Source organism: Nesoenas mayeri (genome assembly GCF_963082525.1).
Source record: "Nesoenas mayeri genome assembly, chromosome: 1".
In the NCBI taxonomy this organism is placed as follows: domain Eukaryota; kingdom Metazoa; phylum Chordata; class Aves; order Columbiformes; family Columbidae; genus Nesoenas; species Nesoenas mayeri.
Window position 1 is genome coordinate 94,628,441 of NC_137541.1, and position 26,017 is coordinate 94,654,457.

The 26,017-nt window shown below is 39.5% G+C and overlaps 1 protein-coding gene across 1 annotated transcript; it reads left to right on the forward strand.

Annotated features, from left to right (window-relative positions):
* Positions 1-1,582: 1,582 nt before the first annotated feature.
* CNGA3 (cyclic nucleotide gated channel subunit alpha 3) lies at positions 1,583-25,547 on the forward strand (the record flags this gene model as incomplete). Its single annotated transcript, XM_080354831.1, has 6 exons — positions 1,583-1,683; positions 8,015-8,131; positions 10,813-10,992; positions 18,974-19,081; positions 20,030-20,136; positions 24,139-25,547. The coding sequence occupies 6 exons, from the start codon at positions 1,583-1,585 to the stop codon at positions 25,545-25,547; spliced, it is 2,022 nt and encodes a 673-aa protein (XP_080210957.1).
* Positions 25,548-26,017: the final 470 nt, after the last annotated feature.

Consider the following 26,017-nt stretch of genomic DNA (forward strand, 5'->3'; position numbering starts at 1 on the left):
ATTCCTTTTGTGAGACTGTTCCAGCTAGTATTTTTATATGTACTCGTGTTTTTAGCATAAATTATCAGCACTTTAGGAATTAATTCTTGAGTTAACATTCAAATCTGAGAGTGGATTGAAAAGACGACTCCTGTTTTTTTTTTTTTTTTAAATATATCAATGTGTCGTAGAAATGCCCATTTTTTCCCCATTAAAGCTTGAATTAACAGGACTCAGTTTTAAGATGAGACACAGTTATTCATCAATTGACTTGCACTGAGGTAAAATTAGAAACGGGAAATACTAAACAGATTTTCCACTGTTAAATTATGCCCTAGGACTATTTTCATTATTTCATTGTATCTGGGTGCAAAAATTAAGGTAATCTATTTTATATTTTGAAATATATTAAATAATTTTAAAAGTCGTATGTGATTCTCTTTAATTCTCTAGGAGTTAAGTGGAGGGCAAATCAAGTATGTGTTTTTTTAAGAAATTGGATATGTTACACAGACCTAAACATGGATTGTGAGCTTTGCTTCAGGAGTAATTCAGGGAAGAATGTTAGTTTCTATAAGATCTGTATTTCATTTGCTGTTAAAGCTGAATGTTACATGGTCAATGAAACAAAGGATTACAGATGAAAAAGGGACAGTAGGTGGACTGAGGTAGTTGAATGATCCCAAGAGAATTTTATTCTAGGTGTATCTCAAACAAAAAAAGGTTCTTGAATGGAGTTTCAAAGCTTAGAAAAAAATTTCAAAATTCAGAATTTTCACTGAGAGTCTTTCAGTCCTTCATTTTTAGAGACATTTTTCTTGAGTCTTAAAGCTCGTTTAGCAGGGTTAGGTGTGATATGAATTTCACTTACTAATGTTGCTAAGGCATTGAAGACCAAATCTGGAAAGGAATTTAGGAATTTCCTGAATCTTGTAAGAGCTGGGCTGCCAAGTATCTTAGTAGAGCTTGTCTTGAGGCGTTATAACAAAAATGACATCTGGAAATAGATGGGAAAAAACCTACTACGTGTTTAGTGCAGAATTTAGATAATACAGAATTAATGCACAGCATATATTCAGCTGAGGGACACATTTCAATAATTATCTACTTGGTTAATATGCATTTTCAGAATAAAAAACATCATAAAATAGATAAAATTAGCACAAGGAGATCAACTGAAAGTGGAATGTGTTATCCTAGCACATGTATTACCTAATGTTTTTTGGTTGGCTTTCTAACTGTAATCTTTTAATGAGATTTTAAATGCAATTTCACTATAGATAATAGGTATGGTAGTGTAGGGATTCAGATAGCCCGGAGACTAAAAAGAATTTCGTTTCATGTAACCCTTTTCTTTGGTCACAATGAATTGTCTTTGTTACACTTTTAGTAGGACTTTTTTTCCATCCAGTGCAAATAAATAAACAGGTATTGTGTGTGGAAATATAATTGGCTATTCTTTCAATGGTTGAATTTGCTTTTTGCTGTTTCATTGTTTTAAGAAATCACTCTTTTCAAATACTGAGCACATTTATTTTGCAGCCTTTACAAAATGTGTTTTTCCCGTTTCAGCTGTCATTTAGATGTTGATATGTGAAGCAAAATGGCAAAAATCAACACCCAGCACTCCTACCCTGGTGTGCACAGACTGTCTATCAGAACTACCGATGAAGATATTGAAAGGATTGAAAATGGCTATATCAGGTAATATATTCCTTTCATCGCAGTCTAGAGGACAGATTGCTGCGTAATTTGTGACATTCCTCTTAGCTCTGCAGTATGGGAGTGTTATACCTTGATTTTGTAGATCCAGTGCACTTTACTGACTTAACGATGCATATCCAAAGTATAAAAGCAACAGCAAAAGAAGGGTTGTCATGGCTTGCAGTTTTGGAACCAAAATCTGTATTAATTCAGGAATAAATGCCATTTTCACATCAGTGGAAATTACACCAACTCATTAAGGGGAAACCTCTTTCTGAGGTCACCAAGCAGACAGCAGGGTCTGTGCTTCCCCAGTCTGTGAGATTTGGAGAAAAAGGGATCCTCTCAGTGCCATGCAATGAAAAGCCTCAGGAAATGTTTTTAAAAGTAGCCTCTGCAAATCACCTAGTTCCTGTCATAGCAAACATCTGTAGTGTATAAAAAATATCCACATTTCTGTACTGTCTTTTCAGAGCCTCTCACTGTACTGTGGACCTGTAATGTTTTCTTTGCATTCACCTTTCTCTGTTTTGATGGTTTTAAAGTGGGTGTTTAAAATGTGCCAGTGAGCTTGCACTTTAATTTTACACAGTACCAGTCATTTCTCTAGCCTGGGCAAACCCTGCTGTGCCTGCAGGAAAGTGTCTGATGATCCACAGCACCTGTACAGACTGGAAAAAGTGTTCTGCTTCTGGCTTGTTATGGTCAAGCACTTCTGCTCTGTGGACCTTGTCACACTGTCTCTTGCTGTTTACATGTGTGCCCAGACTAGAGCACCTAAAATTCTGCAGGGCTGGTAGGACTGCCTGCCTTAGGATGATTTGGGATTGCATGCCCCTAGTGTCTAGGATGGATATGGTCCCGTGATCCCTCTTCTGTTGGAATTGGTCCTTTATTTTTTCTTTCTGCTTTGCTTACCTGATACCTTCTGCCATGTAGGTGTACCTGCACTAAAGAAAATGGAGCTGCTTTTATTATGCACAGTCTGGCTTGCTTGACTTTATTATACTACCCCATGGTCTCCTTAGGGAGATATGCAAGAGCCATGTCCCTTCATCTCCATTTACAGTGGTATCTCAGAAACAGGGAAAGCACAGATCAAAATGAGCCTCTTCCTTTCCTTTTTTTCCAATGTCCTTTTTGTAGAGGATATCAGTGATTGGCAGCTCATAGAATGGAATTAGTAACAGGGATGTGAGAGTATGGTTATAAAGATTTAAATGTAGAATTAAATCACTGCAGCCGTCTGCAGTTTCAGAGACAGTGACTTGTTTATGACAGATAGACTGAAATACGAATTGCTCTTTATCATGATGATGATGGTCTTGAAGAACAATTTATTTAAAATGAAGTTTGCTATTATCAGCATTAATTACAGGAATTCATAGATGAGTAAAAAGATACCATCTCACTCAGTAGAAGAGATCTCATATTTAAGGTTTTTTGATAACTGAAGTGGCTGCTACTAAGTATATACCATACCTTTGTAATACCACTCAAAGAATTTTGATACACATATTTTTAGTTCAGATTTGTTTTAGAATATGTACAAAAAGATAGATCCCATCCAAAATTTTAGCCCTTCTTTGTCTAGTAGCAAAATATACCACTATAGGCATTAGAAAAAAAAAGCAGCTTTTCTGCAGTGGCAGCATTTCTCCTTTGCCTCTATGTTCCTCCAGCTCCTGTTGGCTATAGTTCAATGAAGCAATTAAGTACATTACTTAGTTCTCATTAAAGTCAGTAGGTGTTAAATTTATGCTTAATGCTAAGGATGTGCTTAAGTGGTTTTCTGTTGTGAAATGCCATATCACCAAGGAAAAGCATTCACTGAAACAGTTAACAGAAAGCTGCAGGTGATCTTTAAACTGTCATTCTCAGTTACGCTGGAGTAGGTGATTCATGTGCCCATGTTCTTATAGTGTAGTGTGCTGTAAAGTTGGTCCATTTTGTTAAAACAAAAATCAACAAAACAAAAAAATAGCAAATGAGTCCTCATTTTAAAAATCCGAGCCTCTGTATTGAAGCAGCTGAAATACGACAGGCAGCACATTGTCTTATAGACACTGTCTGGCTCACTAAATATTGGAAGTAGGTTTCAGCTGAGCCTTGTAGACATGTGGATTTCAGTGCCTGTATGTTCATGCTGTCATCAGCAGAGATGTGGTCAGTACTAATGCTCAGCGGTGCCCAGGAGCTGTTCAGTTTACCCTGAAATCAAATAGCTCTTCAGGCTCGTTTGGCTCTGTTGATAATGAGAGATATTTAGTTGCCTAAAATAGTCACCTGAAGCTATTTGAGATACCATAGATTATCTGAAGCATTTAGCCTGGGCTAGTGGATGTGAGCTACGACCTATGTGCTCTGGACAGGTCAGATAAAGTATTTTGAGGTATTCCCAATCGTGCTAGACTCTTGTGCTGAAGCAACTGAACCAAGCTCTAATATGGCAATTGACTATAATGGAAATTTAAGATACTCAGCTTATATTAGATACCCTAATTTAGGTTACTGCAAACTGGAGCCAAATCCCACCCTTGAAGTCTGGCTCATAGTAATTACTTTAAAGGGCTTCATCAATTCCTGTTTAATTGATTAGAACTTGTACTACTAAATGAAAATTCTGGATTATTTGCATGCACTTTAGGTGAAAATGGTCTTCTAGGGTTTGCTTGAAAATCTTTGTGTAGATTTAGAGCCAAATTAAGTCAGGGCAAGAGAGACGTACAGAGCAGGTACAGATTTAAGTATCTTTCCCAGAGCTTACTCCACTAGGTATCTCAAAGCATGGGAATAAATTGGCCATGCCTGAAGAGGCAGGGAGCAGAAACCTCAGTGTCAGTTTTCTCTTAGATACAGTGAGAATGCTACCCCCATAGAAACAGAATATTTTTCAGCATAACCTAAGGAGGCACAATCATCTGCTGGAATTTCTGGTTTGTAACCTGCTCTTTGTTTCTTGGGACTTGGTGTATTCTCGTGTTGATTTCAGACCACATAACACCTGTGGATAATAATGGCAGTGGTTACTGTTTTGCTGCAGATACCAAACAAACTTGTGGAGTCCAGATGGGAATGAGTCTGTCTTTGTAAAAATAAAATAGAAACTATGTTGCATGTGTTGAAGGTGTAACATCAAAAGCTCTATCTGTAACTGTCCCTCTGCATCGGTACAAAGTCAGCTAATAAATAAGGTCTCCTGTGTTACTTGAACAGGGTTGAGGAAAATCAGGAATGAGTATGTCAGTTTTATAAGAGTTATAACAAGGAATTACAATAATTAATGTGGAATATATTTGTGATTGCTGTGTAACATGGGACAGATGCTTTCATAAGAGTTGCCTGGTGGAGTCCTTTGTGTATTGTATTCTGATCCTGTTGCAGATATACATAAGCCATATTTGTAAAAGTGAAATGCAAGCACTTTAGAACTGTTTTCACAAAATCATTTTGATTTTCTTGAGTTGTCTACACATGATATATCTATAATATATCTATAACTTTTTTGTAAGGCAAACCTGAATTTATTTACAAATTTTTATATTTAGTTATAACATAAACCTAGTTGTAGAAATTCTTGATGCACATGCAGAGTAATCAGAAATTTGGTTTTTAAGAACAGTCAAGCAACCAAAATAAAAATGTAGACTTCAGAATTTCACTGGTTGAGTCCATAATCCGCCCAATTTGATACCAACAGTTGAGTCTGAGAGTTTTGCCTTTCTTTCCCCTACGGAATATTTTTTTTTCAATGAGTGTGTGTGACCACTTACTGGTAAGAGCCTGACCAGGGAGTAATTGAAATAATTTGAAGTTTTTAATGTGTTTCATGGGACTCTGGATCAGATTGGAAGGTGTTCAGATCAGGTCATGTTTTCTTTCACCTAGATTAAAACATTTCTCAACGTACTTCTGGCCCTGGACACCAAAAGCCATCCCCTGGACAGACACTTGGTAAAACTCTCAGTGTTACAGATGCACAAAATACAATGAGCCTGTGCAGTGACAGTGGAATGCAGCTTTCCACACTGCTGAGGAGTGTGGAGGTGATGATCGCGCACATGAAGCACTAACAGAGGATGTTTTTAGCGAGTATGATGGTGCGGAGAAGTGGAGCTGGTGGGACAGCATTGCTTTTGGTACCTGATCTAGCTTGTTTAGAGCTCACTGACCTGCCTTGGCACCATTCTGCATTGCCTTCCTGGGCATTTACACAAAATAAAGCTGAGCTCCTCATTCTTAGCCTTTTATTTATAGTCAGCAGATGCCCAAGCACAGCAATGGCAGTTAATAGAGGAGGCTGGGGCTAAAAAAAGTTTACAAAAAAGAAATAAGAAGGTCAACAGTGCATTTTGGGTAGTTTTCTTAGACTGATAAGAAATGCACTACGGTAATATTTTTTCTTTTTTAAATTCTACTTGGAAGGATACCTAGAGTATTTTAATCCATGTTTACTTTGTTTTCTCTATTATTATTCTCTACTTTATTTTGTGACCCTTATATTTAATTACCTATATTTAGAACAAATATAACAACATAATGTACAGTCACTAAAAGCAGTTGAGTTACTGCAACTTAGTAACTGAGTCAATGGTTCAACACAAACTTCTAATCCATCCAAATATGAAATAGAAGGTGCTGGCTTAAGCCTCCATGAAAGGCTATCTGTTTCTGAAAAATACTTTTCTTTTTCATAACTGAATTGTGACACTTAAAATTATTTTCTAAAAACTCCCGCTATCTTCTTTTAAAAATGTATTTTCAGGACTCAAAAATAGTAATCTTTGGTAAGTAAGAACAGAAGTTAGAATGTTAGAATTTGTTGCTGTCTAAGATCATACAAAATATATATTTTTTTTTTTTGTAAAAAGGAATAAAAGCTTTTATAAACAGCCATAGCCCTGCAGTCTGAAAGACAGACCAGTCCAGTATCCTTTGTCCAGAAGTTCTGTAGGCAGATGATCCAGAAAAAAAAGAAGAAATAAGTGGGTAAACTGCAAGTATGTGTGACATGGTTTGCTCTAATACTTTCCCAGGATCCAGCTCAGGAGACTTCTTGAGCTGAATGTGAGCTCTGTATATCTGAAAATCCGTAATGGATTTCTGTTCCCTGAGTTGGTTCGTTCTCCCCTAGAAGCCACATTAACTTTGGCATCCACAATATTCTCAGCACCCACAACATAAACTAGGTTATAAAAATATTTTCAATACTAAGCAGCATGGGTATTGGTGTGTTCATAATAGAAGAGAAGAAGTAAACAGTTAACAAGTTGAGAATTCTGGGACTGGCAGGACCTATCTTTCTCAGCATGGCTCTTTGTGAAGAAATAATAAAGTTTTAATTCTCTGTTTGCAGTTTCTCGGCTGTGACTGCACACAAAATTGAGTTGCTGATTATCCTTTTGTGGGCATTCAAAATGTTGTTGCCTGTTCTTAGGAAGATACCGCAAGTATCATTATAGTCAGTGTTTTCCTGGCAATACAGATTAACAGAGTTACGTGAGAGTTCTTGTTTGCATTACAAAGGGGAAAAATGTGATCCATAATGGCTGTGACAAAGTCTTATAGAAGTGAATACTAAAGAATGAAAAACACAGAGAAAACCCTTGGAGTTTTATAGAAGAATCCAGAGTGAGCCCTGGTAAAGGCCAGGTTCGAGTGAAGTAAGTTTCATAATTACTATTGTAGTGTTTTCCATGCGTGGCAGAGTCCTGAGCTGCCTCACCTCACCTCTGCCAAGGGCAGCCCTGAAGAGCTGTTGCCTGTTTTGCTCTGTGGCAGGTGAAGTTTCCTTTACAACGAGAGCAGCATTAGGCCTATAGTTATGCAGGTGGCGGTAGCAGGCTGGTCAGAATGGCAGTGGTGCTGCTCTGGACCAGCTAATGTAAAATCTGGTAGAAATTCCAGACTGTTAAACCCCATGTCTGGGAGAACAGCAATGAAAAAAGCGGTGGGCAGGCACTTCAAAGCCCCCCTGGGGATGATCTCCTTGTTGAAGGAAAGCTGCCTTACAGGAGGTGTTAGGGTGGAAAACATGCTTCCCACAGGTGTGTATCTGCACACCAAACTGGTACTGCCCAGTACAGAATCAGCTTCTGAGCTTGCTGGGGTGGGTGTCACAGCCTCCACTGACTTCATTTCGTGTTGGATGACTCCAGAAAAGTAGGAATATAGGTTTAGCTCTATGTTTATCAAACCTATGCCATATTAATAAGGACAATTTGCTGCATTGTTTCCTGATGTAGTGGTGGAAAGAAACAGATTTGAGGGGGGTGGAATTCTGCTGGAGGCTGTCTGGAATTCTTAAAAAAAAATAAATTTGCTTTTGCAGAACCCATTCATTGTGTGAGGATGCATCTTCAGAACTGCAGAGAGTCATTTCTGTGGAGGGAAGACATGTATCTGAATCCCAGACAAGCTCATTCACAGGCAGGGGAGCAATGGCAAGGTAACATGCTAACTAATACCATTTCTAGTGTTAAGTTTGAATTGTTCGTAGAGACCGATTGCAATTTGGAGGAAAAGTAAGAAGAACCATCATTTTCCAAAAAATTGATGGAGTCCAGCTGAAGAAAGTCTATAAAAAGTAACAGAAGGTGCTTTTGATCTTAATTCTTAACTCATTGCTTGCTCGTTACTAATAAAAATGTTGAAATGCCAGAGATACTGAATTAAAAAAAAAAAATCAATTTTTACCTGATCTGATCTGAAAGTATATTGAATGCTGAGGAAATGCATGAAGTGAGGCCAGACTGTAAAGTAAATTGATAAGTGTTCGGTTCTGGCTGATAGCTGATGCATGTTTATTTCCTGTCAAATGAGATGTAATGATGGTAGCTGGCTTTGGCAAGGGAGAAGACAGGGACTTCAGTGCTGGCAGGGCAAGAGTTTCAGTTTTTAGCATCTGTTTATGTTTAGAAAGGATTGGGAACCTTAGTCAGCAAAATTTGAGGCAACCATTTGCTGAAGTCATTTACTTCACAGGGACTTATAATAAACCTGAAGTGGAGCTTCAAAAACTTATTGTGTCTGCTTTAAAGACTTCCACCTGAGACTGCAGAGTTCTGTCTTCAGACACCATTGTTACACACAATACAGTCCATACTCAGTTTTAGGGTAGTGTATTTCAAGGGCAAAGAAAAAAATTATTATAAAACTGGAGTAATTTAAAGAGTGTTGTTTATGCTTCAGCTTTGTGGATGGCGAAGAATAAACGTGCATTTCCCTGTTTTGTTGTAGGATAGTGACACCACTGAATGTAGATTATAAAGTCTGCAAGAAGTTGGTTTTAGGTGGAAAACATCCATCGGTGTGTGTTTTGTGTAAACAATACACATGAATGTATAAACTAGTATTGAGAACTACCTTTTTAATCCTTGTTTATATTGTTCTTTATCCTTTTTCAGGACAGTTTGAGTTACACATATGTGTAGCTAGTTACTTATGCTCTGAACATACAAGGAAACCTGTGATGCAAACATGAATGCTTTGCAATTTAAATATTATGGTATCATAACATGCCTCTTGAATGTAAATTCTCAAGGACCTAAAACAACATCTGGTGGACTTCACTGAGTATCTTACTTTGAGATGTAAAGGATAAAGAAGTGAAAATAATATAGCTTGGCAGAAATCAGAAAATTCTGTTTATTTGTTAAAATACAGAGGCTCTCAGTCTTATTTGGTAAAATCTGTTTGCTCCTTAACTAACAGGTCTCATCAAAATGCTTTATTTTCTAATGTAAGTAAGAACATCCATATTAGTTTTCTGTGCCACTCCTTATGGGAAAGCTGAGTTCCGCTCAGGCAAAGAGAAAAATTTTGTAGCTTAATTTTATGCAGCATTTTTTTAACAGAGTGAGGAATCTAGGAAATAACCTCAGGCTTTCATGTGGAGCTTTGCTTTTCTTTTGTGTTCTTGATGGGCTTTGAATTCTCTTAATTGTTGAAATTGTGGATGAGTTATATGATGCTATCTTGGTATAGTGCTAAAGAACTAGGAATACGTTTTTCCAGCTTCTGATATGTGATATTATTCCAGCCTTGTTTGTCTTCTTTATTTCACGGTAAGAGAACCTGGGCAAGATGAATGAGGAGTTGTAGTTAGGCCCTTGGGAACTGCAATCATGAGGCAGATGTACTTTGCCATAGGATTTATACTGTTCGTATCAAACTCTGTGCATTCTGAGCATATCTGATGCAGAGAGAATGTAAAGAGCTTTCCTTGAGGAGCCTAAGGTCTCTGTAAGAAGTCAAGGATTGTTTTGGATTTCATTATGCTGTTTTCAAGGCCAAGTTTGGGAAACCTGAATTAACACCACTTATGTCCAAACTAGACTGCTGATAGGAAATAATACAATACATTGTGCGGGTAATAATAACTTTTGTAGATTTCAGTCTCTGTTATTTTCAGTTTTTCAGAAACAGGTTTCTATTTGGACTTTGTCAGAAAACATTGTAATGATTCATAATGTGAATTAGTGGGTAGAGAAAAAGATGCGTAGTGATAGCATGATGAATTATTACATTGTCATGATTTTCTGCTTATTTCAGTGCTCTCCTAGATATTTAGGACGAGGAAATAGTGCTTTATGCAGTAGACAGGTTTATACGTGACAGGCAACTAATAAATGTGCAAACAGACCTTTTAAAATCACAGGGCAAGTGGCTGAATTTTTATCATTCCTTATTTCAAATTCCATCCTCCCTCACTAGCTATTCAGCTTTTGTTTCCACTATGTCTACCAGCCCTTGAGTGTGTGATATTGTGAGTATTTTTTATTTCTTAATTCTGTCAGTCTAGAATCCCCTCATTATCACACAATGTCAGAAGATTGTCAGAAGTCAACCCCAACCACTTTGTTTGCCCCTTCTTGGCAAGAATATTCTCCTGTTGCTGCTGCAGTGCTGATACAGTGGACTAGGAACTGATGTGTGATACTTTCCTGATCCACTGCAAAAGCCGGTGTATGAAATTGTGGGAAGTGATCGGGTTCACATAGTTAACCCATCAAGTTTAATTTTTGTAGCAGGTGGAGAAGCCAAGAAAAATCCTCCTGGGTTACTTTTTGTGAGAATGATTTAAGTCGTTGGTTGTTCCTGTCAATATTGTATGTCCATTCCATGCAGGCTATCACGATTTGTCATATCTGTGAGGTCCTGGGCCACAAGACATTTGCACCATGAAGACCAAAGACCGGATTCTTTCCTAGAGCGTATCCGAGGACCAGAGTTTATAGAGGTGTCCAGCAGGCAAAGTAACATCCGCTCCTTTTTGGGTATCCGTGAGCAGCCTGGGGGGGTGAACAGGTAAGAAGATGTGTTTATTCCTGAAAGGAAGATGACTGAGGTTATGGAATTTTCATGGTGATTAGGATGTAAGTTTTATTTTAAGACGAGGGTAAGGAGCTTAGCATGTGAGGTTAGCAGAGTGTCTAATGCTGCCCAGGAATCTTCACATAACTGAAGTATTACGGCTTTCAGCAACTTTCTCTTTCCCCCTCAAATGCACTGTGGCAAAGAAGATAAGGATTTTGGTCATGCTGTTTCAAGCAGAGTAGTTTTTCAGAACTGGAATTTTGCTTCCTTTCAACTTGATGTTGCTAAACTCTACTCCACTGAGGACGAATGCAGTTTCCATTTTGAGAATTGAGGATGCTGCTAGTTGTGGCTTTTCAGGACATTCATGCTATGCACATTATCTGTGAGTGTTAGGAAACTCCAAACAAGCAGTTGTGCAAAATGTGTCGTTGCTTTGTTACACCTGCTCAGGAGTTTGGCTGCTAACTTTACAGAAGGCTTCTTATGCAGAAATGAGAAAATCTTTTGGCTGCTGACTTAAGAGCACGTATTGAGTCTTTGGTATGGAAGGCAGGTTCAGTCTTATCTTAAAATTTTACCAATATAACAACAGAGCAATGTGTTTACAGTCTTTTGAGTTGATGAATTATTATTATTACTTTATGAATATATGTATAGTGTTCGAAATTTAACTCCCAACTAAAAGAGGAAGATGAAGTCCCAAGACAGAAGTTGACTTTCTGTTTGGAATTATGCTTTGAAGCATAGACTACCATTCTTTTTTTCATAGTGAAAGACTGGTAAGCAAGTAATAAGCTGATTTGTTTCAAAATCTCCACTACTAACTCAGGTTAAAGCAAAAACCTTTGAAAGGCTGTGCATGACACAGGTTACCTTGATTTGTTTTGAGCCAGCACAGTCTTATTGTCTTCACTTGATCTGCTCTTTAGATGTTCACCTCAAAAGCACATTTTGTTGAATCAGCCAGACTGGTGTCTGATTTTTCAGATGTCTGGATCAGTAGCAGCTGACGATTCTAAGTAATTAGAGAGGACAACATTGATCTTGGGCCAACAAAGCTCTATATAAGGCTATTAGAAGTGAATTTGGAAATACCAATTCTTGCCTTCTCAGTTTTACACTGTTGCCACGTGACAGTAACTCTCAGTTCTATCATGAAGGTTTAATTCTGCAGCCATGGTAGGAATGCTTGTTACTTATCCAAAAGCCTTGGCACTGCATCTGTGAAGAAGACTTGAAAGGATTGAAGAAAGCTTAAAATAGTAGCCAAATGAGTACAGGGCTAAAAATAGCGAGATGCACGTTGCTGTGCACTAAGATGCCTGGGAACCAGCTTCGGACATCAGATGCGGTCACAAATGTGTTTGCCAAGCACATGATAAAAAGAAACTGGTGCCTTGAAATAGTTACACAAAGGGGCTTATCACTGCAGTCAAAGTTGACCTTCCTAATCTTATCGGTGCACATGTGAGAAGCTAGTAAGTCGGTCCGTCGTGTCAGTGAGCACGTGTATGAAATACCAACAGCCCTTATACACTCTTTAATGTGTTTTATTTCATTTGCTGCAGTCACTGGCCCTTGGCCAAGTTTAATGTCAACTATAGCAACAACACCAATGAAGAGTAAGTACTGATCACTTCAAAACACCTTTCAACTAGTAGCTCCTTCTCTTTTTCCCTTTCCAGCCTAGCAACATTTGTAGTATAAACTCCTTATCTCTTCCCAAGCCTCCCATAAGAATATAGTTTAATTATAAAGAAAGATCTAGTTTTCTTAGTATTAAAAGCATCCTTTATGTTCCCTGTGAACTTCTTTTTGTCTGAAGTTATCCTTATCTCACAAAGAGTGAATTTGATTAAGCACTTAGTCCTTACCTCATCTAGTTCAGCTGGCTGATTTTACTGCGTTGCCAATTGATTTATTAATTCTTCAGGTTTTAAATGAGATTCGTGTATTAATTTTCTAATAGTGATTTTCCTCTTTTAACATGCTAGTCCCCTTCTGCAAATCAAGTGCCACAAAAAATTTCAGGTTTTCAAATAGGAAGTGGATACTGATCAGGGTACCTTGAAAACACTTGTGTGCACAGTCAAAGTGAAAACTGACCATCTTTTTTAAATATGTGTTTCAGTTCAGCAGATATTGTTGATGTAGGTGTAGAGAGAGTGACAGGTAATGTAAAAAGGCTTGCATTGCAACAGAAGCTCTGACAGAAGCTGTCCTTTGGAGTCTATTTCATATAGTTGCCAAGATATTTCACAGTGTTACACCAAAGCGAAATCTCGTGAAGAGCTCCTGAAATTTAAAATCACCCAACACCAATATTTGTTGCGTGTCTCAGACCACAGTTATCTGAGGACATGTCAGCTCTGCAGCATCCAGCAGCAGATCTCTTGTCACACGTGATGATGATTTTTTTTCATTGCTTTGCAGGTGAAACCAAATATTTAAAATAATAGACACAGTTTTTTATTATGTCGGAAATACTTTAAGGAAACTGTTGTTTTTTTCCTCCAAATATCTCCATGACAGATGAGCTCAAATTGTACTTTTAAAATGATGATGCAAAAGCTTTGTGCAAATACCTGAACAAGAAGTCTTCCTGTTCCTGAAGAAAATTTTTGGTTTGGTTTGCATAACTTTTATGAAAAAGGAAAATCCATGTGCAGTGAACAGTGACAGAAATGTGCAGAATTTTATTTAGACTGGTATAATAGAAGTGCTAAAAGCCTGGAGCCTGCTAGTCAGGGCCCAAAGGACCAATTAGGATGGAAATACTGCTTGCTTACACTGTTTCTGACAATGAGTCATGTACCTTGGGCAAAACTTTCATCCTTCCAATGTTTCATGATTTTTAAATGAAGACAACACTTGTCTGTCTACCTGCCTGACAGTCTGAAACATACTTGATTTGCAAAGTACTTGAGGGATGAGAAAGGCAAATATCTGACTCATTCAGAGACTATGACAGTGTTTTCACAGAGGCTGATGAAGACATGTTTTCTGAGTCTGAAGATGCACGCTGCTTTCAGCATGCTGGAAACACAGAATGGATGCCCCTGTATTGCTGCCAAAGAGAAGAGGCACCAACATATTTTTTTATTAGTTACTGGATTCCAGTTTACTCAATAGCACTGATAAAGAATAAAAGATTCAGATCTTTTTTAAGCTTTGGGTTTTTCATTATGTTAAAGACCTAAGAGTGCCTGCCCATGCGGAACTGTAGGTGATGCTTTGAAGTCTTTGATTATGGCCAACCTTTACTCTTTAGTGACTTCCACTGCCAGACTACACATAGGTGGGAGTACGATAAGTTGGGAGTTACCACAATAGAGCGATGAACAGAGGCCACAGACATTGAAGAGTCTTACATGTGAAAGATACTTGTAGTTGACAGATGAGTTTGTGGCAGATCTCAGGCCAGAGAAAAAGAAGTATTGGCATTAGATGCTGTGTGAAATACAACACATAGGAGGAAGTTAGAACTGTCAAAGTATTCCCTTCCAGAGTTCATCACCACTGAGACTTTTTGATTGATTCTCTGTATCAACCTGCTTTTCCCTGCATAACAATATCCATAAATGTACAGTGGCCCTACTCTTTGAAAATTACATTTACTCATAGTTCTTCCTTTCTGATAAGAAAGCCAGACATTTTAAGTATCGAGGAGCTACTTCAACACTAACAACTGTGAATTGGCCTTTAGATCAGGCACCATGCATAGTAATACACAGTGACATCTTGACATGTTTCTTAGATAGGAAGGAGTTTTTGAGGTGGATTTGGAAGAGAAGCAATAAAAGTCCAGGGGAGTTGTGGCAGAGAAATAAATACTTAAGCAGCAGTTCCCACTGCCATGTAGAATCAGCCTTGGTAAATGAAAAACTGTTTATTTGAGTTGAAATGCCTGTACAAATAGAAGATCAGTCAACCCAAAGGTTCTTTTCTCTTCCAGTTATGCTCCCTTGCAGTGTCTAATTTGAAATATTTCAATAGTGTTGGTCAATTTGGTAGGTATTTCCCTGGACATGGGAGAGTGTAGGATTTCAGCATTTTTTAGCAAAGGAATGTGGGCTTTTTCAAATTACACTGTGATGCTACATCACTATGGAAATGCCTAAGGGTGAGAATTGGAAGAGGTGCTTGTTGCTGACAGGTGAAAGCTACTACTGTCTTAAAATCGGTGACTGTCGTCTTCTGCCTTGTAGTGCTTTTTTCTTCCTGTAACAAGCGCATTCATAGACAGGACTGCTATTCACAGCATAGATTTTTCTCTGAGCTGAGTAATACAAGCAAGTACATGCAAAGCACAAGTGAGCTCACTAAACTTTTCACCTGTCGGTTCAAATCCAGTAAGCAGCACTTTTTCAACTGTTATTACGTATTCTGTCTTTGCTGTGAGATGTTGCTCTCATTGAACTAATTTGTCCTTTATTGACACTAGTGCAAGGGAAAATGAGACCCAATCCTGGCAGTTCAGAGGACAACATGTAGCTTCCATGGGAGCAGGAGTCCCAGTTTTCATCCAAACTGGATCTTATGTATGGGGAGTTATGTTTCTATATGCCTTATCCACATACCCTGTAGTGTCAGGAACATTTAGTCTTTTATGTCTAACCAACGGGGACACTTCCTGCTTCAAGGAATAAAAGAAAAAATCTAATACAAAATAGGGAGATCTCAGTTGTTCAATTTTCTACTTGCGCAAATGAGTGCAGCTCTTCAGTTTACATGATTCTTGACCAATCCCTGTAGCAAATTTAGCCTTAAGTTTGACAAAATCTTAGGAAAGATGTTAACTTTCTGCAGTTTTTGAAGAGGATGTGTAGGCCTATCTGTATAAGTTAATATAGCTCAAGACTGTTCATACAAAGTTCAGAATGGGAGAAGTTAGTTCCATCTTTCTATCTGGCTTATCACATTCTAATGAGCTAAAGGATATACATACTTGAACAGTATGAAAAAACATATCTGGAATTAAATCTTGCAGTGTGGGTCTGTGCTGGATACTATGGAATGATAAGAGTGGTCCATATTTTACTTTATATTTATATTTTTATAAATTTTTATATATTTTAATATATATATTTTATATATATTATATTTTATATTTTTATAAATTTTTATATATTTTTATTTATATTTTACTGTTAAGTGGTCCATATTTTACTTTATTACATGAAAAACAATTAATAAACATGGAGACAATCATGATTCCATTAAGTCTAGGCAGAATTCCCATTGATGTGAGTAAGGATAGAACTTCATGCTCAGTGCTCAGCCTTTCAATACAGTGGCAAATAAATAAAGGCAGAGCAACTTGGGCCTGGCTCCTCTGATCACACATGGACACCTGCATCTGAGCTGGACAATCCATTCTTCCTTTACAGTTGATGGAAAGAAAAAAAATGCCCTTAGGGCACAAGTAATCTCGTAGATACGGACTGTCTTGTAGATACACTGGATCTCTACTGCAAAGGTCTAAAATAGGTTGGCTTAATCATATTGACTATAAAGCATTTATAAAATGGCTACTATGTAGTTAAATAAAACACACCTCTGAAGTTGCTGCATTTGTTCAAACATTGACTAGGATTCTTCTCCAAGGCAGTAGTTGAAACCAGAGGTAATCAGCCAATTAGAGCCATGTTGGTTTTAAAGAACTGTGAGAGAAAATTAAGTTTCATTTTGTTTAATTACCATAAAAGCTTCAGACAGTGACTGTGAGGTTTTGGATATGCAAAGAATGTTGACAGGTTGTTAATCCATTTCAAGTTCTGTTATAACTTGATAGACTTCTTTTTAAATGCCTGAGTTCTAAAGAATGAAACAAACTGGAAGCATTTGGTTAAAATCTGCCTGGTGCACTGAGGTCAGACTAGGTCAAGAAAGTGTGAGTGACTAATGCATGGAATCAGCCAGCTGATTACCTGATGTGTTAGTGTGGTGGTGTCAGTTCAAGAGGCCTCAGCCTGTAAACTGTTGTCACCAGCTGGATCCTTGTCCTACTCTGTCTGGAGTCTAGTCTAGTTTCCTGTACCTCGACATCCACCTGCTCCCTTAGCTGCTAGAATATTGGTAATATTGCTAAGCCTTACGTTGTGTTGTACAGCAAAAAGGAAGAAAAGAAAGAGGTTAAAGAGGAGAAAAAAGAGGAAAAGAAAGAGGAGAAGAAGGAGGAAAAGAAGGAGGAAAAGAAAGAGGAAAAGAAAGATGACAAAAAAGATGATAAAAAAAAAGAAGAGTAAGTATAAAGAATGAATATGTGCCTGTGACACACCTCCTACACTACAAAGCATGGTATGGCATTTCATCATTACACTTCCACCCCAGTTATTTTCTGTAGACTGCAGAATGTTAGCCTGTCAAATCTTTAATATGCTTTTCCCTTTGGAAAGGTGCAACTGCTCAGCAAACCTGTTGCATCTTTAAGACCTGTGTTTAGACCTGTCACAAACAGTTTCTAGATGTACTAATAAGTTTCGTTATTACACTGACTGGCATATTTGCTTACTTAATGTGGTGCTGTTCATTACTGGTGTTCACTAAGATTTTCTTCAGCTGATGAGGAGATGCTGTATTTCTGCAAGAAAATGGGATCATTTGAATGCTTTAGACAGAAATGGATCCTACTCTTGTTTTGTTCCCCCAAAGCTGATCCAAACATAGTACTATTTAGTATTACGAGTCATAAAACATAACAATAAAAAGGTAATACATTTGAGCTGACTTCACAGTTAAGGAATATGTGAGGGTAATATACTGCGAATTTATGTATATGTGTGTGGTGGCATGTGCTCTGTAGGCATGGGGACATGTAGTTAGGAATTGCTTCCAGATGGAATCTGCCTGATCTCAAGATCTTGAATTTCCTAATCAAAGCTTTGTTTTATTTGAAAGCCTTTCTTCTAAGCATATTCTTTCAGCTTCAGTTGCCATGTAGTGGGAACCTGAGCTTAACTGTGTGAAGATGGCAAACACTTTTTAGAATAAAACTGCTTCTTTTAGTAACATTGTCATCTCACGTTCAGCTGACAGCAAGGATAATGCCAGAAGTATGCACAAATATGAAATAAATTGTCATAACATTTTAATATTTTTAGATTCCTGGAGATGACGAAGAGTCGCACAAATACCTATCCAAGCCTTGCCTGGTCATGCATTCCCCATACTATTATGTGGTTCACAGATCACACTATGTTGAAATAACTTCTGCAGCTGTGGGCCTCCCAATCCACTAATACATAATTTCTCTGATTCCATACAACATGCCTAATGCTGGCTATACCACATCAACCTTTCTCATGCTGGGGAAGGGCACTTCTGAGAGTACTCTACATGTGTCATTAGCCGTGCTGTTCTTTACATCTTCTCTGGATTCCAGGCCTGTATGCTTCATCTAGTATCTCTCACTGTTCTGAGGCCTAGGGAGCCAGGACTGTGAGTGTGTGAAATGTGCTTTTATATAATAATACATATTTTAGTTCTAGTCACACACTATGTGTATGTGCACAGTCTTACTTATGTGAACATGTATTTGTATACCTATGTATTTTACTTGTTTAAATGTGTGCTCATAAAGTCATTTCAGTAATAGCACTTTGCAAAGACATTAACATTAATCTGCAAATGAAGGATCTTTCTCTAGCAGTGGACCATAGCCTTCTAGCTGGAAAGATAATAAGAAACATTTAATGTTTTTCCTTTATTTTCAGTGGGGGTCATATGCAGAAGGGGTGTTGTTCTGAGCCTGGGAAACGTGAACGTCTCTGTTTTTCTTTTCACTCTTATTTTTTCCAAAGTTGGGTCAGGCAGATAGTATCTGGTATCTCGTCTGGAGCTGCCTGCATGGATACTTTCTCTTCTTAGGCAGCTGTGACCTCATGAGATGAGCAGCCTCCAGAACAGGGAGATCCAGCAGGTCACTTCATTAAATTTCCAGTGTAAATCTGCCCATTTTACTTTGCAGGAAGAAAAAAGAGATCTTTGTGATAGATCCTTCAAGCAATATTTACTACAACTGGCTGACCATTATTGCAGCACCCGTATTCTATAACTGGTGTATGCTAGTGTGCAGGTATGGATTTAAGTTGATAATAATGTTAGGTTTCAATTTTAGTGTTTAGTCTCATGTTTCCTGTGTAAATCACCCGTTTATCTCCCTCCAGTATTTTTTGGGTGGCTTACCTAGAAAATTTACAGTTAATATACCCTTAGGGATATATGATAAACATACTACTGGGAGTAGACAGCCAACGTTTCTTTTTATCTTCTCTAAAACCAGTTTGTTGTAACTTGCAATGTGTCCCCGTAAGAGCTGGTGGTGGCCTTTGCGTGCCACCTGCTGGCGAGCTACAGGGATCGGCCGTGGCCACCACAGCCTCTGTAACCACTGCTGGGACAGGTCTTCCCATCAACCAGGAGAGAACAGAAGGGTATGGGCAGCGTTGGGTCATCTTAAATTAATGTCATGCATCTGTAGATGCCTGAAGGGTGGAAGGATTTTACTCAAGTATTTGTTTTCCCTTGTAAAATGTGGAAATAATTTTGAGTCAAAGTAATGAAGTGGTGTGGAAATGACTCACCTAAGCTCTGTCAGATGAAAGGGAGAGGTGAGGATGGCTTGCCACTCAGAAACAAATATTTTATTTAGGAATTATCTTAATGGAGATGCGTATCCCATGAAATTCGATGCATGTTTAATTGTAGGATATGTGTATTCGTCTGTAAGTGCTCTTGCGTAGCAACTATGTGTTTGGGTTTTGCTCCAGGCCTAAACACCTAACAGATCCTAGAGTCTGTTTAGACAGAGCTCTAGTGTGCAGATATCTAGGCATGGAGCTATGCTGCCCTTAATTTTTCAGTGCTGGTAGTGTGCACTAACATGCTGCTAGGACACACATTGCAAGAACTCTGCTTATGCAATTGGTGTATTATTACTATTATTATTATTATTATTAGTAGTAGTAGTAGTAGTAGTAGTAATAGTAAGAGTATTATTATTATTATATCTTTGTTTCTTTAGAGCCTGCTTTGATGAGCTACAAGTTGACCATATTAAATTATGGCTGTTCTTGGATTATGGCTCTGATATCATCTATGTTCTTGACATGTTTGTCAGATTCAGGACAGGTGAGTCTTTTTGGGGTTTCACAGTGTTTTCAGATACAGCATGGATCTATAAAGGCTGGAAACAAATTCCTCTCTGGGGTCTGATCAGTGTAGTAGCCTGTCTCCAGCAAAGCCCAGATGTGGAGGCTTTGGGAAGACGAAGTGTCTGACCAGCTTGGATTGTTCTAAGACTGGACATCCCAACACCTGCACTTCAATTGTCTCTAAATTTAGTTCTACCATTGCTTAATAGGCATGTCAGACACTGACTGAATAACCACTCTAACAGCCTGTGTGAAGAAGGGAGGATAAGGCACTTTGCATGTCATGATCACTCTGTGCATGACATATTGCTTGTGCTCATTAAATTGGGCAAGAAACCAAGGCACCCCTCAAATGCTGCATTTTCTTAGCCGAGGTGTGCAGCACAGAAGTGATTATTGAGTTGGTCAAGAGCAAGACCTGGCCCCCACCTCCAGCCTCCAGTCTGCAGCCCCCTGCCTGGAACCATCAGCTCTATCTCCTGCAGCCTCTGCGAGGTCCTGGCTGGGTCTCCCAGTGCTTGGTGGTGGTTATTGGGTTAACCCAGGAGGGTGGTGGTACAGGATTAACCCAGGCACCTCTGCTTAGGTCCTGCCTTCCTGAAGGAAGTGTGAACCCGATGGATCTGTGAGGACCATGCCACGTCATGTGTAAAGTGGTTCCTGTCCCTGCTTTTGTACTCCAGACAGGCTGAGAAGATTCTGTATTTGCACATCCCCAGCTGATACAGATTCTAGCCTTAAAGGGATATCTGTTTGAAGCGAAACAAGGTTGTAACACAGGCCTAAGCAATGACGTACAGTGATCCATACCATTAAATTGCTAGAATAGTCTTTGATGTACTTGGTTGCATGCACTGCGGTCTACGGCAGCCAGCACTCCCTCAGGCAGTGTCTGGGCACAGCTGGAAGGACAGCAGAGGTTGGGTGTTGTTCATGGTGTTATTTTCGAAGGGGGCTGGGAGAACTTATGTGTGAATAGAACCTGTCATGGTGGCTGGTCTTGAGGCCAGAGAACATTTCCTGGCTTATTCTATTTACTGGCACAGATACAGCCCTAAAAAGTCCCTTGAAAGCGTCGTGAAAATGAGAGTTCTTTTAAATCTTTGATCTTTAAATTTTCTTTTTTCATTTTTAAATCATGCTGACAGCTTGACATTAATTATGGCTTGTGACAAGTTGTAAACATAATTACAGGACAGAGGCTAAAAATGCTGTCACATTTGGAAGCGCACAACTCATGGCAAGCCAAATTCTTAAATGCAGCAGGTACCTTGTTCAACAGGAAAGTCTATTTCAGATAGCAGCCTGAAACAAGATTGCTGTATTTGAGGCAGGGCAGGGGACTTCATCTTCTTTATATAGTTAAAATTTCAACAGTGGTAACTAAATTTCTCTTCTGCAGTTACATATGTTATTGTAATGGGAAAGAACTGGGCAGAAATTGGGCATGTCCAGGGTAATGCAAGTTATAAAATTTCCAGGTCTGTCCTGATAATGATTTTACAGATGTTCAACGTGGTTAGAAGGCTGGCATTGCAGGCCTGGACTGGAGCTGCAGACTTGCTGCGGAGACCTCCTGAATGCTTCAGTGAAGGTGTCTGCTGCAGTTTCAGGCACTAAAAATAAGGGAGTCACTTCTTTTAGGTGCTGAAATCTTTGTCAGCTCTCTTAACTAGCCCTCCTGGCTCTGGCTGTGCCTGCTGCCTTTTCCTCTAAGTCTGCAAGGTCCATCTCCCCTGGGGACAGAGGTCCTGGAAGCCTTTGGGGAAGAGTGTGACTCCCCACTGTCCATGGACAGGCTTTGATCTGTGTTCTAGGCAGCCCCACAACTGCCGTGATCCACATCAGGTTCTCTGTACTGCGTTCTGGTCTGGCTGCAGGGCCTCTCTCACTGTGTTTCACCTATTTAGTGACTGTGTCCTGTGAAGAGGAATGATTCACATCTCTCAGCAGCAGGTCATAGAATCACAGAATGTCCTGAGTTGGAAGGGACCCACAAGGATCATCAAGTCCAACTCCTGTCCCTGCATATGACAACCCCACAGTTCACACCATGTGTCTGAGGGTGTTGTCCAGTCTCTTCTTGAACACTGTCAGGCTTGGGGCCGTGACACCTCCCTGGGGAGCCTGTTCCAGTGCTCCACCACCCTCTGGGGGAAGAACCTTTTCCTCATGTCCAACCTGAACCTCCCCTGGCACATCTTCCTGCCATTCCCTTGGGTTCTGTCACTGCTCACCAGAGAGAAGAGATCAGTGCCTGCCCCTCCTCCTCCCCTTGTGAGGAAGCTGTAGCCCCATGAGGTCTCCCCTCAGTCTCCTCTTCTCCAGGTTGAATAAACCAAGTGACTTTAGCCGCCCCTCATACAGCTTCCCCTCCAAACCCTTCACCAACTTCATGTCCCTCTTCTGGACACTCTCCAGTAGCTTTATATCCTTTTTATCCTGAGTTGCCTAGAGCTGCACACCGTGCTCCAGGTGAGGCCACACCAGTGCAGAGCAGAGTGGGACAGTCACCTCCCTCACCTGGCTGGCAATGCTGTGCTGGATGCACCCCAGTTCTGTTTAGAACACCCCTGTGTTTTGATGCTTTCAAAAGGTTTTACTATAGGACTCCAGTTCTTTGAGAGGACAAAAAGGAGAGCTGAGGAGCTTTTATCCCCCTTCTGGAGGAAGGTGTTTTCAAAGTTATTTTTAATAACTCTGAGTCAGAAATTCATCTCTCTGGGAAATGTTCCTGTTTAGTCACATATCTCTGTTTATAAGGGCATATTTGAGCAGCAATTTCAGCAAGTGTCTACGAGGTGGCACAGGAACTACTGCCACTTGTGGTCCCGTCAGTTTGCAAATACCCAAAGACAGATACACACATATGCATGAGGCAGCTGTACAGATACACACGTATTCCAGAAATACAGCCGTGCTGAGTAGGGCAGAAAGAAATGCAGCTTGGTCTTCGTCAGCAGATGCTTTGCTGAGAAAGCTGCTGCTTGTAGATTGCTAAAGGCTTAGCAAAATGCAATAATCCCCAACACACAGGGAAAGTTCTGTTTTTCCCTCAGTGGACTTCTGCTCCTGGCTGGCCTGGTGGGCAGACAGTTGAACATCTCCACTTACAATTGCAACATTTTACAGTGCATTCGCTGTTCCTTCTGGAACATTTTCAACACCTTGTGCTTTCCGAGGTACAAAACAGCACTGTGGCTGTGCTGCTCAGGCAGCCTTTCTGTGAGAACTCTCACACAGATGCAGTTTAAGGACTTTTACCGCAGCTTACGTCTTCTCATAATTTAAAAAATCTTATCCTTTCCAAAGTCGTTTGAATGAAGAAATACCAGTGTACAAAATTCTGCTTAGTAGCTCTCACGAGAAACACACAAAAGGTGCAAACCATTGTCCCCAAATGAAAAGGAAAATCCTGTCAGCTTTCACATTGGACACAAGAGGAGAAACACGGCTCGGGGGAAGAAAAAGATGGATTTCATTATCTCAAGGGTATCTATGTTGTTTTGAAGAAGCTTCCAACAATCCATTATACCCACTTATTCTTGATATTTATTTTAAAATATTCCACTCTGATTTTATACACTATTGTTTAACACTTGCTTAACTTTAGGTATGACTCATGTCAACAATTCATGAAAAATGAGGCATTTGAATCCCTGCCCCCCCCCTTTTTTTTCCTTAAAATTATCTAAAAGACAAAGGTATAGCTCTCCCAGAATAGAGCAGAAAGGGGCAGGGAGCACTGTGGTAATCATAGAGTCATTGCTCTACATCATTATATATCAGCTTTGAAACTTAATTGAAGTATTTCAATTTGCAACTGAATATTTTTTATTAAATGAACTCAGTGTATCAACACCTGCGTGCATAACAGTACAAATTTCAGTGTTCTCAGGTATCTGCAATGTAAGTCACTCAGTATTGTTGATGGTATTTTTATTCTAACAAGTAAAATACGTATTTTTCTTCTTTGAAGGCTTCCTTGAACAAGGCTTGCTAGTTCAGGATGAAAAGAAATTACGAGATCATTACACCAAAACGCTGCAGTTCAAACTGGATGTGCTGTCTCTTGTGCCAACTGACCTGGCATATTTGAAGCTTGGTTTGAACTACCCTGAGCTGCGATTTAACCGCTTGCTGAGGATTTCTCGGCTGTTTGAGTTTTTTGATCGTACAGAAACTAGGACAAATTATCCAAACATGTTCCGTATTGGAAATCTTGTCTTGTACATTCTTATTATCATCCACTGGAACGCCTGTATATACTTTGCCATTTCGAAGGTCATCGGATTTGGAACCGACTCTTGGGTCTACCCCAACACCTCCATTCCAGAGTACGCGCGCCTGTCTAGAAAGTACATTTACAGTCTGTACTGGTCGACGCTCACGCTGACGACCATCGGAGAAACGCCTCCTCCGGTGAAAGATGAGGAGTATCTCTTTGTGGTCATTGACTTCCTGGTGGGCGTGCTGATCTTCGCTACCATCGTCGGTAACGTGGGCTCCATGATTTCCAACATGAACGCCTCCAGGGCAGAGTTCCAGGCCAAGGTCGATTCCATTAAACAGTACATGCATTTCCGAAAAGTGACTAAGGATTTGGAAGCCAGGGTGATTAAGTGGTTTGATTACCTCTGGACCAACAAGAAAACAGTGGATGAGAAGGAAGTTCTCAAAAATCTGCCTGACAAGCTGAAGGCTGAAATTGCCATCAACGTCCATTTGGACACACTGAAGAAAGTGCGTATATTCCAAGACTGTGAAGCCGGACTTCTCATTGAGCTGGTGCTGAAACTGAAACCTACGGTCTTCAGTCCTGGGGACTACATTTGCAAAAAGGGAGATATTGGGAGAGAAATGTACATTATTAAGGAGGGAAAATTGGCTGTGGTGGCAGATGATGGCGTAACCCAATTTGTAGTCCTAAGCGATGGCAGCTACTTCGGTGAAATCAGCATCCTAAACATCAAAGGTAGCAAATCTGGCAACAGGAGGACAGCCAACATAAGGAGCATTGGTTATTCCGATTTATTCTGCTTGTCTAAAGATGATTTAATGGAAGCCCTCACAGAATATCCAGAAGCCAAAAAGGCTCTGGAAGAGAAAGGGCGACAAATTCTGATGAAAGACAATTTAATAGATGAGGAAGCAGCAAAAGCAGGAGCTGACCCAAAAGACTTGGAAGAAAAAATAGAAAAGCTTGAAACAGCTCTGGATACGCTGCAGACGAGGTTTGCTCGGCTCTTGGCAGAATACTCCTCATCTCAACAAAAGGTGAAGCAAAGACTTGCCAGGGTAGAAACCCGAGTGAAAAAATACGGTAGTGGCACTTTATCAGTTGGAGAAGCAGAGGCTGAAAAACCTGAGGAGGAGAAAAAGCAGTAATGGAGCATTTCTATTTCCTCACTTCTTGGAGAAGGTCGAAGCATGTGAAAGCCATAAATGTATGTAAATATGTGTGTGCATACATAGACATGATTATTTTTATATGAACTAAAGAGAATCGTTTTTAGTATTTTTAACTGAAGTGGTATTTTCTTGTAAATAGAACATTGGAACCTTCTTAGGGGGAGATTTTGGTCTGGCACTTGAGTACTTTTTTGTACTGGGAGTCGGTTTCTTAAAAGTCACGCTGAGAACGTCTAGTATGTATGGTACCTGTAAGTCTTGATACACTGTCTTGTCCCACGCATGTTGCGTTAAGAAGGCTTTGTACTTAAAGTAGAAGAGATCGGATTTTTTTGAGGGCTTCAAAAAATGTTTATAGGGTACATGCTCTACCTTGCTACCTTAGGAGCCCATTAAATGCGTGGATGCACATCCAAGCTTCTCAAAAACTTTTGTTCTTTCACTGT